The sequence below is a fragment of the Triplophysa rosa genome, linkage group LG16 (genome assembly GCF_024868665.1).
Source record: "Triplophysa rosa linkage group LG16, Trosa_1v2, whole genome shotgun sequence".
NCBI classification, from domain to species: Eukaryota; Metazoa; Chordata; class Actinopteri; order Cypriniformes; family Nemacheilidae; genus Triplophysa; species Triplophysa rosa.
Genome location: NC_079905.1, coordinates 15,340,610 through 15,358,954, shown reverse-complemented (window position 1 = coordinate 15,358,954; position 18,345 = coordinate 15,340,610). Strand labels below are relative to the sequence as shown.

General features: G+C 39.7%; 1 protein-coding gene across 3 annotated transcripts; it reads right to left on the bottom strand.

Annotated features, from left to right (window-relative positions):
* Positions 1–331: 331 nt before the first annotated feature.
* On the bottom strand, positions 332–11,078 carry khdrbs1b (KH domain containing, RNA binding, signal transduction associated 1b). Of its 3 annotated transcripts, XR_008964507.1 has the most exons (11): positions 10,774–11,078; positions 8,994–9,115; positions 7,070–7,186; positions 6,780–6,926; positions 6,410–6,546; positions 6,112–6,322; positions 5,959–6,026; positions 5,646–5,704; positions 5,174–5,369; positions 3,109–3,173; positions 332–2,443 (listed from the first exon to the last, which is right to left on the bottom strand). XR_008964507.1 is itself a non-coding variant. In XM_057354349.1 (9 exons), exons 1-9 carry the CDS (start codon positions 10,865–10,867, stop codon positions 5,257–5,259), a joined length of 1,068 nt encoding a protein of 355 aa, XP_057210332.1. In that variant the 5' UTR covers positions 10,868–11,078; the 3' UTR covers positions 4,150–5,256. The 3 variants fall into 3 exon arrangements, 1 of the variants encoding a protein (XP_057210332.1); XR_008964508.1 differs by lacking the exons at positions 332–2,443; positions 3,109–3,173 and adding an exon at positions 3,180–3,925; XM_057354349.1 differs by lacking the exons at positions 332–2,443; positions 3,109–3,173 and having other exon boundaries at positions 4,150–5,369.
* Between the last annotated feature and the right edge of the window lie 7,267 nt (positions 11,079–18,345).

Below are 18,345 nucleotides of genomic sequence, written 5' to 3'. Positions count from 1 at the left end.
GTTTTAGTCCAATGTTTCCATTCTGGTTAGGGTTTAGGGACAGAACTTCATTATTGCTTTTTCCAACAATTGTATGTTTAGTATGATTCACACTCTATGAATTCATACTATTTTACAACATGGCTCTTTTTGTAAGAAATTCTCATGAGATCAGGTTGGGTATGAGTCAATATTGAACACGAATATTGTTGAATACAATGGGAGGCCTTGTAGTCCCTATGAGTTTCCCTGCTTTAAACAAAACACTACATTTCATCCAAAAGACTAAAAAATAGACCGAGCAAACATAAGAACAACTTTCAAATAAAGACACAGAAGCCACTGCTTGCATTCAAATCTTTATTTCTGACAACTTTAAGGTCAAACATTGTGTAGCACCAAAACCAATCAAACGATTTGGCATTTACTTCTTTAGTCATGTAATTGGCTGTGTATGAATTTGAGTTGAAATACTTGGATGCACCGATCTCCAAAAAGAATAATAAACAAGCTAGTGTCATTGTGCAGATATGAACAGAAATTGTGTCCGCTCCCCAGTGATCAGTTTCCCTGTCCCTAAAGGCTCGAGAGGTAAAGGCCAACTGCTGTTGACAGCCGCTGTGTTCATGAGCTCGAAATCAGGTTTAGCCACATCAGGCGACTACAGGCACATAAATCACTTTAAAACAACAAAAGACGATGCAGACGGCTGGCAGAACCATTTCATCGCTAATCCCAAGCAATCCCCAAGACATCCCCACATTGTACTGTGTGCGTTTGCTTATGTGAATGTTGGAAAACATGCAATGGAATGTTACCACAGCAACAGCCGTGGTGGTTGTGCCCAACTCCAGTCCTGGAGGGCTACAGATTACTCAAGCCAGATTCCACATGGACAGATTCGATTCGTTTCCACCACGGCACACCGAGGAAGAAACCTTTAGGAGGCTTAGTCATTCCCAACACCTTCATACTGATCGAGGTGGCCGGCGTTCACGGTTTCTCCGGGACTTGAGCCAGAAACAGTCGCAAACCCCCAATCCCCGGAGCGCGTGCACTGTTAGGTGTGAAACCAACAAAATAGCCATGCGAGCAAGCGAGGCAGACAGCGTATGTGGTGCGAGCATGAATCTACATTCATGAAAACATGCTTCCTGTTTTTAGCATGCATAATGCGTTAGGAGAAAGGAGCTGCCAAACCGTAAACCCATAAGCCCACCAACCGTCATTGATGCATTTCCCTGCAGCTGTAGGTCGCATTCATGCCCATGAATATATAAACACAGACCCATTAACTCCAGCTAGTTGGCTTGAATATTCTGTTCTGGGGAGATCGCTAGATTTTGTTTTGCCCCCAGCATCTGTTAGCAAAAAAATGAAATATTCCACGATCTGCTTTTGAGATTTCTCATTACGTTATGCCTGCATACAGCACTGGTCAACCTCCTACCACGGCCAGCCATTTCCAATTGTTCAATGTCACTTGAGCGCTAGCTGATGCTTATTAAAATGTGTGCTGAGGACTGATTTGTGTCTAAGGCAATAAGCCAGAGTCCTGTTAGCCCATCAGCAACCAGCGCAGGCTCAGTGGGGGGACAGACACACTGTCATCGGCAGTAATTGGTCAAAATGACGAGCCTGAATCTTGTGTGAGCTAGGGAAAAATGAGCAAAAGATCGAGTGGCGGGGAACCTCAACGGATATATACTGACAGCGAAGCGCACGCGTTCATGCATTCGGAGCCAAAATCAACCTCTGCAAAACAAGGATCAGAACATGTAGCTTGTGCAAAATCCATTTTATTTCATGCCTCTATGGAGAAAAATGTTACCTTAATTTAGATCAACAACCACTCTACACTGCAAAACCATGGAGCTTTGTGTTTGCTTCATCGGATGCTACATTCAGTCGAGAATCGTGCAAACTGCAAGACGCTGCAGAAGGAATAAAGCCATTCAAACATATCTACTCCAGAGCTAGACAAAAATTATCCTGCCAATTAAAATACAATGTCTGCGCTAAAAGATAGGGGCCGGTCAGCTCCAAATTAGCATGTACGTTCCTCTGAGTGTGTCGGAGAAGACATGCTTGTCTTGCAGAATTAAAGCACTGGGGTGCTGGTCTGAGATTTTTTTTCATAGCCTGTTAAAAGGATTTCTTGGTGAAAATCAGCAGAAGAGGTCCACATTCACTGATGAAAACTTCAAGTTAACTGCATAGAAAGACTTTGATGTCATGAGCATTAAGGAACGCCTGGAATATCCCAGTACAGAGCACCATTTAGCCATTAGCACACAGAATACATAACACCAGACACCAAGAACCCAAGACTTGTCCGATTTAACTTGGTAGAAATGTGGTGGTTCATTCTTTAATTTTCTCTGATCTTGTTCTCCTCACAAGGTATCCATCAGACCGGTTTGCCATGTCCATGGTTCCATAAAGACCATAAACACTTCTTTTCCTGTGGAAGAATTGCACTGAGGTGAGTAGAGCAACCAGGTGGGAGGAACGCATGCACACAAACATTTATAACGGGTTCTAATGCATTCTATTGTCTTTTGTCACGTCACGCCGCGTCCGGTGCAGACACGGTATAACAGGAAACAAAAATGGCCGCTGTTGCTTAGACAACCAAGTTGTGTCATATGTAATATTAACTCAATCGTCGTTCCATTTATTAATTTAGTGACGCATCAGTTATTTAATTTTATTAAAGCAGTGGGGCGGCACTAAACTTCGCCTTGTCGCGGAGAGTTGTGGGTAATATTAGCCGTTAAACTTTTGCAAAATAACGGGTTTTTATTTCTAAATTTGGCTTTTCCATTACTCGTTTCTGATGCGAAACTTCAAATGCACATAAAACCAGGGTGATGGAAACCCGGCTACTGACTGCAGCTGTAATGCATCAGAAGAGAATTGGCACTCCCGGCTGAGACTGATTTCTCCCAAGGTTTTATCTCTAGTTATTAATCGTTAGAGTAACGTAACCCAGTTACAATTGTACTACTCCAAGATTTTGAAGAGTTTGTTATTCTAAAAGGAGAAAAAAATCTAAGAGTGTTTCCAAACTTTTGACCGGTACTGTATAACCGTACGAATGTCATTTCAGTGTAATGATTAACTAACCTGGACAGAGGTCCCACATTCTTGTTAAACCAATTCCATTTCCAGGAAGTGCCGGGCATCAGTACCTGAGGGAAGACAGAACATTATGACCAAACAGTCAAACATTGCCGTGATGAACTATATAGTATTGAGGAGGAGCATGCAAACTGCAAAGTTTGAGTCATGCAACTCAAGCTTTCCCAGGTAACTTTCTTCAGTTAGGTCATTTGTGGTTTCTTTTTCAACACGTTAAACAATCGCGCTGATTTTGCAAAAGAAAAAAAACAGGAGCAGCATTACAAATACAGATTTATCTACATTTTGATACTGAGCATTTTTAGCATGAGTTGCATTACAAGTCTGATCTAACATGTTAGTACACAAATATTTTAAAGAAAAATCTATTACTGCGTCAGTTTGTAGATTGTTTTACTTTTATATTTTAAACGACTGAATATTTTAAATCATTGCACGCTGTTACCACAAAAGTTTTAAGTAAATGATAAAAGACACTACCCACTTACAAATTTAGGGTTAGGTTTACCTTTACAATGATGCACTTAACAGTTTAACAGTCCTCTCCTGCCTTCTTTACTATAAGCAGCCGACGCGTCTTTGCATCAGACTTGACAAATATGGCCCCTGGAAGCTTAACTTTTAAATTCAAATTATTTCAGGCTAGTCAATACATTTCCCATTCTCTGAGTAAGACCAAAAATAAAATGTCATTCAAGAAAAGTTTAATACATACCCAAGCATCGAATGCTTTAGCTCTCTCTATAGACATTAGGAAGCTATCCAGGTTATTTTAAAGAGCACGGGTCTTACCTCTAGGGTCCTTTTATAAGTATAAAAAGAGAGAGAAACATTAAAGGTGTGCTTTTAATGGTCAAATCAAACACTTTAAACAGAGTCCTTTAGTGTAGTTTACGTCTTCAGACTACATGCATTGGTTTAAATTTAAAATCTGTTTTTGAAGAGGAAGAAAAGTCGTTACCGAAGGTTATGAGTTATTTAAAAGGCCATTTCAGATTTTATGATGACAAAAAAAAATAAACCAGGTTAAAGTTTCATAAAAAACAAACTAGGCTTTATTGACAACTGCTGCAAAACATATTTTGGACAGATTTAGTTACCTATTTAGGCAAGCTTACACATGTCATTCTGCATTTTATGGAGAGGATACAAATACTAAATGGCAGTAAAGTACAATTTGGATGTGGTGTTTTTTCCTTTTTTTTAACTATGTACAATGTGAGTCGGTTTTAGCTGCAGTATCCCTTTACATAAGAAAGAGATGACCCTTGTGGAGATTGTTGTCCAAATCCTTTTTAAAGCAGTTTGTGCATGCAGTTTATATAGCATGGTGTCATTCATGATGATCTCCCTTATTTAATAAATACTTTTGCCTTTCAGCAAAACATGGGTTATTCTACAGAACAGTTTTGAAGAGTAAATGTTTATTTTAACAAATTAAGGATTTCAGGACAGTCCATCTCAACAGCGTCTAATTGGGCTATATTTCAAAACTCTAAAAATACAAGGAAAAATATTGAGACCTAAATCTACGTTTACAGCTTTTAAGACTATTTAAATCAAATGAGGAATAATCAATGAGTGTTGGAAGCATCATTAAAGACATTTTCCTTTCAATAATTTATATTCCTTATTACAAAACAGACACTTTACGTTTAGGGTCCTTTTGATACGCTACTATTAAACAGAATTTTGAAATGTAGCCTATATGGGAATCTGCAACTGCACCTCAGCAGAGTTTTTAACGTAACACATATTAAAGAACTTAAGGGGTGTCCTGGGACACATAAAAAGTGGCTGTACAGTTGTTAGGCTTTACCTTTCGACTAAAAACTTTTTTCCATCCATTGGAACACAAACTTTTACCAACGACAAATGCAAAAAAGCAAGGGTAGGTAGGAGCAGAGGAAGAGATATTGGCAAAAAGAAAAAAAAAAAACAGCCATCTTTGAAATCTATCGATTTTAAACGTTCTGTCGATCTTGAGTCAATCAAATGCCGATTTGTCGAGTTGTCTTTTAAAAAAATCCAAAAACAAACTGACAATTACTTTTGTTGGGTAGCTTAAAGCGTGAGCTGCCATGGGAGACAGTTGTCATGGCGACGAGTTGGGTGTTGTTCCGCTAGTCAGACTTAGTATCGTCCATAGGGGTGCTCTCTGTATCCGGGCTTAGTCTGTCTTTGAGCAGGAGCTTTCCCACCAGTGGTGGTAGAAGTGCGCTGTGTTCCGTTCCAGTCATCCTGAGCTAAATGTGCAAACATACGAACAAAGGGTGAGATAACATCCAACAAACAGCTCAATTGTCAACAATGGAGTTAATAAACTAATTTTTGCCAAGCAAAATAGAAATTGTAAAATCTTGCTAGGACTACAGCAGAAAAGGCTTGACAAAATTTGTAAAAATAAATGTAAAAGATAAGACCAGTTCATAAAATCAGGAAAACAATGTTATGGACTTTACACCTAATAACACCACAAATATATTTTTAATACCACCAAATACATAAGTTGTACATCTTACCGTAGCTTTCGTACCCCTCCTGTGGCTCTCCATGCCCATAGTCGTAGTATTCTGGTTCTCTGAAAAAACAACAAGCAATGCTAAACTCACCACTTGGTGCCAAGAAAGAACTGCACACACCCACAATTCTCAATCAAGAAAAATCGCTTGAACTTCCAAAAATACAAATCTAAGCCAAGAACATTTCAGGATTGTTTTTTAAGAGAAACTGGGATGGTTCCCAAAAAGCCTCAACCCATAATAATCATAAGCGAAGTCGATCTTTTTAGGGAAACTTGGCCATGTCTTAATATTTTATGTAGATTTAACTTACGCCTGTGGTTGAGTGTAGTAGCTCTCATAGGATTCATATGCTGGCTCTGTGTAGTTCTCATCATAGGACTGAAAAAGAAGAACAAACACAATTAATCCATGACATCAGCAACTTCAGAATGTTTGATAAATTCAAACTAATAAAGAAACGTACATATTCTTCGTATGTCTCTTGGGCTGGAGGATGTGGGGGTGGCGGAGGGGGCATCCTCTGTCCTGCAGGGGCAGGTGGACGGGCACGTGTGGCAGCTGCTCCTCTTGGAGACTGTGTCGGAGGCCCGCCTCTTCCTGCTGGAGCCCCCCTTACAGCTCCTCCTCGAGGGGGTCCACCACGAGCCGCTCCTCGCGGGGGCATACCACGACCCCTGCAGCAATAAATACACACATCCATCAGATTGAAAATTCCTCCAAAAAACTTTGTAAACTAAATCAGTCATATCTTTAATAGGTACCTAGGTGGTCCTGAAGGAGGGGGGGCTCCACGGCCTCTGACGGGGGGTCCTCCGCGGCCTCTGGCTCCATGCTCCTGACCTCCATTTAAATATTTCATCTCCATAAACTGCTCTTGGCAAATATCATCCATCATGTCCTGTGTAACGAACAGAAACGAGAAGCATTTAAGTAAATGACAAAACAAAATGAGCCGGCCTCAGTCAGAAGCGCAAATAATGTGACTCAGCTATTCACGACAACGCATGCGGTTCCGAATTAAACATTGCCCCATTTGGAATACATAAAAATAAAACATCAGCACAACACTGCACACCAAATGAACATGTCTGGGATGCTTTTCTTGGACCAAAAAGAGTTCAAAGCACTTACAGGAAACAGAAACTTCTTGATCTCTTCCATAGCGTGTGCCATGCGCAGATATGCCTCGGGAACAGGAGCAAAGACCTCGAGGAACACATGAAGCTCCATGGACAGATGTGCGTACTTCGGCTCTCCACTTTTCCTCAAACCGTCCTCCTAGAGAACAGTTTCCAAATTACTGTGAGATTATGCCATCTAACAATGCAGTTCATTCAGTCCTCAAGTTTAGATCTACCTTCTTAAGATTTTCAAGCACCAAAATTGAAACTTGTGCTTAAAAAAAATCAATAGCACTGTACCTTAGTTTTGTCCCTCATGGATCCCTTCCCAAGAACCGAGATCTTAGCACCCGTCTCCTCCTGCAGTCTCTTGATTGTGTTCCCCTGCGGTCCAAGGATCTTCCCCACAAAGTTAAACTGCGCAAAGCAACAGGTAAAATAAAATATTAAACTTAAAGCGTTTGAAGAAATCTATAGAGTTCCACTTAGCTTGACTGAACTTGTTTTTAAGGAGTGAAAGCTCAATAGTTTTGATCTCCCAGAACAGGATGAGATTAAATGGAATGTGAAGCAGATCAAAGGCTGGCGCCTTAGTGGAATTTTGCTCCACTCAACATGTAAGTAACATTTAAAGGTTTGACATCAAAGCACAAGGACACTCGGCTAGAAGAGAAGGGGGGGAAACACACTCAGGAGACAACAGAAAACATCTGGTTTCGTGCACGAAACCAATGAGGCATGCCACTCGCATGCCACTCGATGTTCAATGTTTACTGCGGTAGAAACAAACAATAGTTAGAATGTGAGATTTCACTATTGAATGCACATGTCTGTTTGTATGAAGCTGACAGGTGCAAGTGCAGCACACTCTTCTGCCTCTAAAGCCTGGCTCAGACTACAGGAGTTTTAAAATCTGGAAAGATTAAACATCTGGTTGCAGCACATACATAAAAAGAATCTTGACAGATTATTTTATTTAAATTTTTAAACAAGCTCACACTCATCAGTGTACATCTAAATTACACATATTTTACATATCCATGGGATATGCAGTTTTGTAAAAGGAGCTAATAGTACCCGTTTTAATGGGTTTACTATTTTTAGATGTTGACATCACATCTACATTTGAATCTCTTTTTCAAGCACTACAAAAATAGGTTTGCCCGTTGTAAACTTGCATTTATGAATGTGAAATGTCCAGATAAGAAAACGTTGGGGCGTAAAGTTGTGTTTATAAATAAGACTAAATAAAAATTTAGAAAGTTTGATCTCCGCTGTCATCTCCGCTGTCCAACGTACCCTTGCAGGAGCTTTCGTGGTCGACATTTTTAAAGGTCTGTCAGTCCCCTCCGTCACCTTGCAGATGTGCCTCTCATTGGCTGTTGCGAAAGTACCAACGTCATCACCCCGATTTAAAATCCTAAATATCAAACATGTTTGATATGATCGGGGCTGCCCCGATTTCTCTCGGAGCAGATCGGGAGGTGTAAGATTCGATCTGTGAATGCCTCACATTACTTGATAATCTGGGCCGAATCTCAGACCCGATCGAGGTTCTGGACCCGATTTTTTCAAAGATTCTCGGCAGGGGAAATCGGTGTAAAATCTGGCTGAGAATCCTGTAATCTGAGCCAGGCTTAAGGCATCTGGCGTTCACGCAGACTAATTTGTAGACTTTCTCAGGGCTAGCCATATTCTATCAATCTCGGTGCATGTCTAGTTTAACACCTCATTCCAAATAAAAAGCCTTTCTGGTATTGATATTCAATCTAATATTCAAGAATGGATTTTGGGAAATGGATGTAGCTTCCAATTAAGATAGCTAACATACAAGCAAAACTACAAGGGTTGTAAATGCACCAGGACAAAAAGGAGAGCTTAGCTGGGCAAAATGTAAAAGACGCATAAAGCTTTCAAATGCAAAAACATTAATGACAGCTTTTTACAGGTTTTGGTAATCAAAGGTTGGAAAAATTCTCAATGCACCTGCGATAAGCACAAGCAGCTGCAAGTACATAAACCCATTAGCTTCCAAAAAAGTTTCGCTCTAATGGCTCCTTTCCAGCACAAATGAAAATCCTAACCTGAAATAAACCTGCTTAAATCAACTCGCTTCCAAATGTTTGGTGCGATTTCCCCACACCCCACAGAAAAGCCTTTTCTCAAGCATAGGAGCGGTCGAACAAAGCCCACAACATCCACGCTGCAGCATGGAGACACTCACCTTAGGGTACTGTTTGACGGGTATGAGGACCCTTTCCTTCAGTTTGATGTTTTTTGTTGTGAAGAGGTCCAGGTAGTTTTCTGTATCTTTCTCCGTGTCGCCTTTCTGGACCCTCTCGATTTCTGCAAAGCACAACGACAAGATGACTTTTCTCCGAAAACACAAAATCACATAAATGAACACGCAAAATTGAAGTATTGGGTCACTAACTTTCAAAATATTTGCACATGCAACTAAAAGACAAACACCCTGTTGGACTCTTCATTAAATATTCTTCAAGATGAAACATTTATACTTCGAACTGGAAAACACATGGCGAACAAAAACTAAGTTTGACCCTCTCAAAGGGTCAACTCCTAATGGATGCATGGCACACACAATGGCTCGTAAAAAACAGTGCCATCGTTTTCATTGATATAAAAATCCAAAAATGAACCCGTCCAGGTCTGATTGCATTTAAAGGGATAGCATGCAGCACACAATGCATGATAATCAGCGCAATCCAAACAACAGGAGATTTCACTCATTACAGCTGCAATCAGCAGCACTATGTTCACTTCAATGATCAGACAATACTTATAATACCAAGAAGCTAATTTAATCGGCTCTGATTTCACAGCTATTTGTACCCAAATGATCATTTCACATCAATGGCACATTTAGGTTCACAGCACGTTGCAAAATAAGGTGCTCACCCCAGAGACACCATCAATCAATAGACTCAATAGATCCTGCTAAAGGGGGTTCTCAGCAACTTCGCCAAACTTGAATTGCTTTATGGCGTTTGCCACAATGCAACATTTACACGCAAATGTAACATGTGGAAGTGACTACTTCTAGTATCTAGACCGTTCGCAAGATACAGTAAAACTCCAACTAGGCTGATGATATAACACGCATGTGAAACGAGGCCAGGAAAAAGACATTTCCTTCAGCAGAAAATCGCTCATCTCCAGATGCAACACTTCCCACAGCAGGACACATATGGGCCGGAACATGTTTTTATTAGTACGACAAATCTCAAACTTCATAGATTCATCCGTCTTCGTTTCCATTTCATCAACCTTGACTGATTTCTTCCAAAGATTTTCTCAAGGTCCAAACACAAACACGATAAGTGCATATAGGCTGGGACTCACTCGACGCATACAAAGAAACGCCACGTTGACCCCTTTGATACGGACGCCTTGCTAGAAACAATGGTCGAGAAATATCGCGTAACGGCGTTATACGATAATATGACGCTTTTGGTTTTAATTTGTTAGATACGTAACTTGCAAATAAAACACGATTTTATTACTTCTGCAAAACAATCATATTGTGGCCAAGCGTGTAATTTGGTTAAAAAGTTTCTAAAACAGTTCCATGCAAAACTGGTTCACCGTTAAACCTAATTCAGCGCGTGGCTCATAACGTACCAAAAGCGGAAATGGGACTGCTGCCCAGGGGATGAGGAGGATAAAACTCTACACTACAACATGTACAAAGAACAACAGCACACCGAGCCGACATTATCCAAAGAACTAGTTTGTCTCCACAAAACACTAAACTACGCCGCCGAAACATCCGAAAATGGCTTCAGCAGCACGTGCCTGGCTTGCGCTAAATAAGCGGACCCCCGCGCATGCTATGATGAGACTTTGTAACGGTCGCCCGTCGTCCCAGCAACGATAACGGAAGATTCTCCGCGTTTCTTTTCGACGACGCCGCGACCTAACTTACATGCATCCAAAAGTTGCGGGATTACACGTTTCTGCTCGTTTTCAAAAGCGAGTTTTACCTGCCGAGATAAGTTTCGTGGCGTGTGTGAACGATGAGTCCAGGCTGTCGCGCTCCGCCAGCAGCTGAGGGAGATATTTACTCTCGGTCTCCATGTCGGGTTTGGAAAGAAGTTAAAAAAAGAATGAAGCCCAAAAGTCCGCTGGAGAGACTATTTTAGTATCCACGTCCTGAAAGAGGCGATGCGAGTCTTTACACGAACATGCGAGTTGCTTCGGCAAAAAAACGCGTTTTTGTCCGGCCGCTGAGGCTTCGTCTCTCCGGTGTGCGACGTGCGGTTGGTAACTGATGAACAAAAGCCAGAGACGAGCGCGAATGACTTAAGCCAGCGGAAGTGATGTCACGAGTGTTGGCTCGAGCGGTACCGCCCCTTGTAATGCAAAGTTTTTAGCGTTATAATGGCGTGTAATTGCAGGACGGACTTTGTTTTTATTTGTGAATGTTTTAATTCAAAGAGTAGGAGCTGTCATAATATATATCCAGTAAACGTTTTTTCACGCTAGTAGAGTTGGTCATGCTAAAATGAAAGTGTTTTATTATGGACATTAAATCAAGACATATGGGTTGATATCATATGTAATTAAAATACTTAGAGGTTTGCATACGTTGTTGTGGTGTTTCACATGGGTGAATCATGAAGGAATAGCGTACCACTGGACAAACTCTAATGTTTGCTGCCCCCCTCTGGATATAAAGGGAACAAATAATTGGCGCTCCAGGTTATTGCTGAAAATTATAGCACAATTTATATGGCCAAATGAAAATAACATTTTCACAAGATTTTACCTTTCTGGTGTATTAACTGTAATTACAATGTAATTACAAATATTAAAAGTAGATGCTTAATTTATTCATACAGTTTCAAGAAAATCCTTTCATATGAAATTTTACACACAAGCAATGCCATCATAATACTGTCATAATTTCGAATAAAAAACACAAACGTGGTTGTTTTCCTTCACTTGTGCAAAACATGGACACATGGTTAACCATCTCTCTTTAGCTGTGTGAACACAGCTTCTCTCTGCCAGCTCTGGCAAGTGGTGGGGTCAGCTGTGGTTTAGCATAGCCAGGAGGCTAGTCAAACCTTTTTGTCCAGTGAAAGCTTTCAGAACTGTCACACCTGCTTAGGCCTTTAGCACCACTAACAGTACCCTCTGCCCCCTCTCGTCTCTCACTCGTTCAAGGTTAACACGCTCTGTTTGTGCATGTCAGACTATTCAAACTCACTTTGAGGTATAGGCTTGGATATAGCAGCTGTAGGCATTTGCTCCCTTCCTCTACCCAAATCTGTCTCTGCCCATCATTAATGTGTTTATAAATGCTGAAAACTTGCATTACGAGCCTTTTTAAGAGTTTCCCAGGCATTACTTGTTGATGACCAACTTAATTGTTCATATTGTTCATCAAACTGGAAATGTGCGACAAACATATTCAGCCTGAGGCAACAACTTCAGATTCCCTCCATAAAGCACCAGATTCAACTGATCCTTTTGCCTCAATGACAAAAAAATCTATCACACAAAAAAATGAGGCTTTAGTGAAAAACACAGATCAGTTACAAAAATGCAGAATATCTTGTTTAGTGGGACAATGCAATTTGTCATCAACATAAACTCACAGAAACAGCGAGAGAGAGAGTAAATCATACATTGACAATCATGATGAGATCAAATATTTCATTAACTGCTATGGCACAGATTTTACAGCAAGGCTTCAGACTCTGGCTTTTTTGTGCGGCCAAAGAATTGTGACTTTTCACACCAGACTGGAGGGCAGATCTTGGTATTCATTATTCCCAACGATTTGACACTCTCTTAACATATCGGAATAAAATCCAGAAAAAAAACACAAAAACAATAAAACATTAAACCATCAATTTGACCTAAATGAAAGCACTAAAATAGAAAACGTAACAAATAAATGAGTATTCTTGTTTCTTGTTCACAAGATCTCAGATAATTAATCAGCACGGGTTTTGATTCCCTTAAACCTGCTTAAAGGCCCCAGGATAGATCTGTTTCCTGAGAAACAAAGAAAAGCACAACACATTCATTCACATGCACTAATGATGCTGAAGTAATCACTTCAGTTGTGTTTCCAAAGGTTTTCTGCAGAGCGAAAAGCCATTTGTAATGTGATTTTCCTGTTTTCCTTTTGATCAGTTTGCATGTAGATGGCGTGCCAGTCTGTGTGTGTGTAGAGCGTTTGTCTCCTGCACCTTTGAGCTCTGGTTTCAGCAACAGACCTGTAATGATAGCGAAAGTTTGAAAATGCAGCTGCACGCTGTCGGTTCCGTCTCTGAATCGCCGGTTTCTGCATAATGATCCCGACTGCAGGAATATCTCACTAATGGTTTGTGATTTCTTAGTTTGGTAGCTGTTGTATGAGGTTAAAGTGCAGAAGTGGAGGTATTGTGCTGAACTTGCTGTGCGTGTCATTTGAGGTTCAGGTAAATAAAGGATTTAAAAGAGGAGCTACTGGAAATTATAAATGATGGTTATTGTGATTTTGAAATTGTAATGAGCAAAAAGCAGTATTGATTGATTTCAAGTCAATATAGGTTTCAGTTGCTCTCCTTGTTCTTTAAGGATTTAAAGGAAGCACAAAGCAGAAAGAAACACATAAAAAATCGATTTCTTTTGGGATGTCTGCTAGAATACAGTGAAAGAAAAAGGAAAGCAATGTTATTGCAGGTGACGTGCACATGAATGTGATTACTAACCAGTATACACTCGAAAAAGGGGGCCATAGAAGAACATTTTGGTTCCATAAAGAACCTTTAACATCCGAAGAACCTTCCTGTTTTTCTTCAGATTAAAGAGATGGTTCTTTAAAGAATCTTTGACTGAATGGTTCTTTGTGGAACCAAAAATGGTTCTTTTATGGCATCGCTGTGATGAACCTTTTAAGCATTTTATTTTTAAGAGCGTACATCAATGTTTTTCTATCTAAACATTGCTGCTGTTGGGTGGACACCTTGTGCAAAACCACCTTTTAGGAGATTGACAATTTTAACAATTAAATACTTTGTAGTCAAAGTTGACAAGCGCTTTTTAATATTTTTCATGGGTTAAATATTTGCAAAACCCATAAACAAACATGAAGAGTGACCATTTCGTCGTTTTCCTTTCGAAACCGAAAATGATTATTAATAATGCACCGATACTAAATTACTCCACCGAAAGCCAAATATTCACAGTGATGTCTGCCGATACAGATTCTGAAGATTAAATTTATATTTCTTAACTTGAATTCATAATGACTTTTAATATTGAACACCAAACTGGTGATGTTTCTTAACATCTTTTTATGTACAGAGGACAAATTCATTGTATTTTCCTGCTCTATTTTGATTGACAGGTTATATCGGCCCTGATCATCTTCTTTTTTTAAACTATCGGCTGATAGTGTGAAAATTTGCTTTTATCGACTGACACCAATTATTAGCCGACATATCGGTGCATTTCTCATTAATACTGTTCACAGGCACTTTTTAATACTTTTTATTGGTTAGATATTTGCAAAACCCAGTGACAAACAGAAAGGGTCACTAATAGTAATGATTTATGACGAAAAATAAAAATCATATGGAGATTTCTCAATATCTATAATTTATTCAAAATAAAAATAAAAAAGGCTTGTCTCAGTGGAAGGAAGCCCAGAATATAGAGAATAAAACAGTTCTCCTGAGCGCTCCTTACATCACCAATCTACGTTTTGCTTTGATCTGTGACAATGAAACCTTCTTACTTCGACTCTTTTGATTGGGGTACTACATTCACAGAGCTTTTCTTCAGTCTAGTCGAGCTTCTTCCATTGTCTAACTGGATCAGTCAAGCTTGGCCTCTGGTTTGGGTAAACGCTTGTGGCTGAACAACTTTCTCTCTCTTTCACTCTGCTGCTCCACCAGATTCAGTCAAAACACACATATACCGTTGACAAGCAGTTCGAGTGTGCGGCCGGCATGATCTATTCCACTAAAAGGAAACAGCATGCTGCCAGCTTCGCTTTGTGGTCTGCACGTATACTTACTTTAAACCTGCAGCCCGGATTCACTCTCCCAACGCAATGACACCACACTGCCTCAAATGAACTAGCGTGCCAAACCAAAGGAAGTAAAGAATTTCTCCTGTCCTTTAGGTGACCTCTAAGGTGTTTGTCATTCAGGACGCTCACCGTAGGCCTTGATCGGGCAGCGTGCCAGTGCATTAGGAGACTTCATAATTACTCGCGCATCAGGATTAGCTCCCCGGTTGCCCATCCGAACAGTTTTCCATTCTACCCCCTGGCTCAAGGCGATCTGTGTATTTAAACAGAAAAGACATTTAAGTATCTGCAAGGTCAATGACATCTACTTCCTTAGATTCCCCAGGGGATGTACAACGGCTAAAGGTATAATTACCCGCTTACATGCAGCACACTTTTCTAAAAGCACAGATGAGTTGTGAACAGCCAGCCGATCATGGTGTGTGTCTATGCATAATTCAAATGCCTGGACCGAAAGACATGACGGGATGAATACGGGCGTAACGGAAATCATCAACAGGGTGTGGCGCAGATTAACCAGAACGGAAAGAAAAAAGGAGAACGCTGAGTAAACGATGACACGCGCACCAGGTCAGACGGTGTCTGATCCTAATCGCCTGTCAACGGATCAACGAGGGCCCTCAGCAGTTGACAGCGAGACCTTGAGTGCGGTTATCACCCTCGAGCTCCCGGCTCAATGTCAGCCTGACCGTGTTCACGCGCGTGTACACACCCACAGGTTCACATGCTGCCAACGAGACAAACACTCTGAGGATGGAGGGTGTAAATGACCTTTCAGAGCCAAGGCCTGAAAGACAGCAAAGAGCAAAGCGGAATAACAAATCGTGCTCAGACGCTGACGGAAAACATCAATTTGCATAGTCACTTTGGGTCTTTTCATTGTTTATTGCACATTTAGCTGAAGTCAACATGAAATAGACTTCATAGCTAATTTTACTTAGTAACCTGTGGTATACTATGAGAAAAGGCCTATGGGCAGTTCTAGTGTCATGGATGTGACATTTTCAGTCAAAACTTGAAATATAAATTCTCAGAGAATGCATTTATTATATTAAATCATCTGTTTATATTTGACCAAACCCCTGATGATAGAGTCCAGACATCAGACAAATATCAGTCTAAGCATGCGTTTTCTATTTTAAAAGAGGGAGAAAATAATGTGTTATGGGTGTGACAAAAAAGGATGGACGTTTCTGAGAGATAACATATACTTTTTAGGATTTCTGTGAATTAAAATGTGCAAACCAGAAGCAATAATACCAAACAAATGGAGAAGTGATGGCACTTTATGAAACATAAAATAGTTACTATACTTTCATGTGCACCTTTATGAGGAATATGTAGCGCTATGGATGTGACAATTCACTTACCTGACTATGAAAAATATGCTTTAAAACAAAAAATGCTTTAAAACTTTTAAGAGAGTCTTCAAATGGGTATTTAAACCACCAAATATTGACTAAAGCATTACATCCTATTGGAAACATACCAAAAGACATTTTATAAAGTTTTAATGGTATTTGTAGTTAAAACCATAAGAATCTGGTGGAAATTGATATTGTTATTTCAGCATGAATGTATTACAAAAATTACACTTTCAATTTCAAGAGGTAACTGAATATTTTACACAGGCTGGTAAAGAATGAAGAGTGTTCTACTTCAAAGTAACGACACATGTACTGCCGCACGATTTTGGCTTAGGAAGCAGCACTAATGTTGTTTTTATTTAATATTTACTGAAATATTTTTCATCTTTAACTGACTGTAATATTGATGTGCAATTACATCTCTTCCGGCCCGAGTCAAAAGCCCTGTTGGCTTAAAAGATGGAACGGGAGGTCGAGGGCGAGCTTTTAAGACTGCAGATCATTGTAAATGGATGGTGTCTTGCCTTCTGAAAGCTTTTGAAATCCTCTCTTGATCTAACAGGCCTGTAAAGATCTGCGTGGCTGTGACATAAGTGAAAGAATGTGCTGTCAGGGGACTTCTGAGAGCGATAATGTACCATCAACAGCCAACAGTACAGGGGAGATACGGAAGAGGACCTCATGCTGTAGGTTTTCCACTCCAATGAGTTTTATTCCGATGCGCTTGTGCGTATCATCAAAAAGCATCAATACAATCCTTTTCTTTTTACGTCAGGTTAGGGATTTCAAATCTGTTACTACGCTAATGCCTTATGTACTTTTTAATCTTATAATATCACAATCTGTATATTTCTTATTCCATTTATTTGATTTAATCATCTCAAGGCAGACCATTTCCATCAATTTCAAAAGGCCTCTGCAATAACCAAAGCAACAGCTAAACTATACAATACATTTCAATAGGCCTAAATAAAGACATGTCATGTTTTTCACCAAAGGCCTTACAAATCATGCTTAATGTCCTTCTCATGAAAGACATACACTTTTCGTGTTTCAGACAAGCAAAATAACTCTGGCTTTAATCTCGGCCGGTTGCTGAGCAAGCTTTCTCACTGTGTTGCCCTGAAGGCGATAAAATACTGGCCATTTCCAAGGATTATGTTATGATTTTCTGTTAGAGCCAGCAGTGTGAATAAGAGTTTGACAGATTCAGGACGGTTAGTGTGATTTCTTTTGTGCCGCATCCCTTTCTGGTGGCTAAAATAGGACGCACTGAATAAGTACATGTGCCAAATCTGGATATATCACCCTCTGAAGGGCAAACCAGTCACTTGGGTTCTTTAGAATCACTAACACGTGTTTTCTCACGTACTTTTTGTCTCGTCTCCACATGATCAAGGGTGATATATACATCAGCAGATACAGATTTGAAGGAATAAATGTGATAATGAGTTCACAACAACGGAGTCACAATCAGGCAGTTGGCATATTGTGACATTTACATTTGATGCATAACAAGTGCCATTCAGATTATTTATCAAATGCTGTGAATTTTACAAACACTTTGTCATTAAGTTTTTTGTAACATTTACATGTGTGCCGTTTATGCAGGACTTGTTCTGATTGGATGATGAAAAAAAGTCCAACCAGAGCTTTGAAGCGAAATCACCACAACATAATTTTGTGTTTTAGAGGCTGGAATGCAATGAATAAAAGAAATTGTAATGTGTTAGGACAGCAATGTTTTGCTTAAGCGACTAGTCTGAATATATTCTGTAGTGTTTCTTTACCTGAACATGTTTAAATAACAGGCTTTGCTACCACCCTGTGGTCAATTGATAAAATACACTAAAAATAAGATTTTACACAAATGCAGATGTTACTTTTCTATTAGCTATTGTGAAATTTGTTTGTTTTCTATTGCTTTTGCTAAGATGTATTATTATATTTCTATATTTAACTGGAGCGTGTGGTTTTCCTTCAAAAAACCTGTTGGATCAAGTAGGCCCAATTGTATAATGGTTCAACACCTGTCATTTTCAATTAAAAAGCACTTTATCTGTTTTGTATACACACACTCATAGACATGACTTTGTAAGCACTATCGTGGCCTTTGATATATATTTTTAATACCATAGTAGAAAATTTTGCTTTAT

Bases quoted from the DNA above. Each gene is read 5' to 3' on its own strand.
- khdrbs1b (XM_057354349.1), bottom strand. From the start codon at position 10,867: ATGGAGACCGAGAGTAAATATCTCCCTCAGCTGCTGGCGGAGCGCGAC. The intron at 6,323-6,409 runs GTACCTATTAAA...TTATTGCTGCAG, and splicing joins CCTCCTTCAGGACCACCTAG to GGGTCGTGGTATGCCCCCGC. The intron at 5,370-5,645 runs GTAAGATGTACA...TTGCACATTTAG, and splicing joins GGAGGGGTACGAAAGCTACG to CTCAGGATGACTGGAACGGA.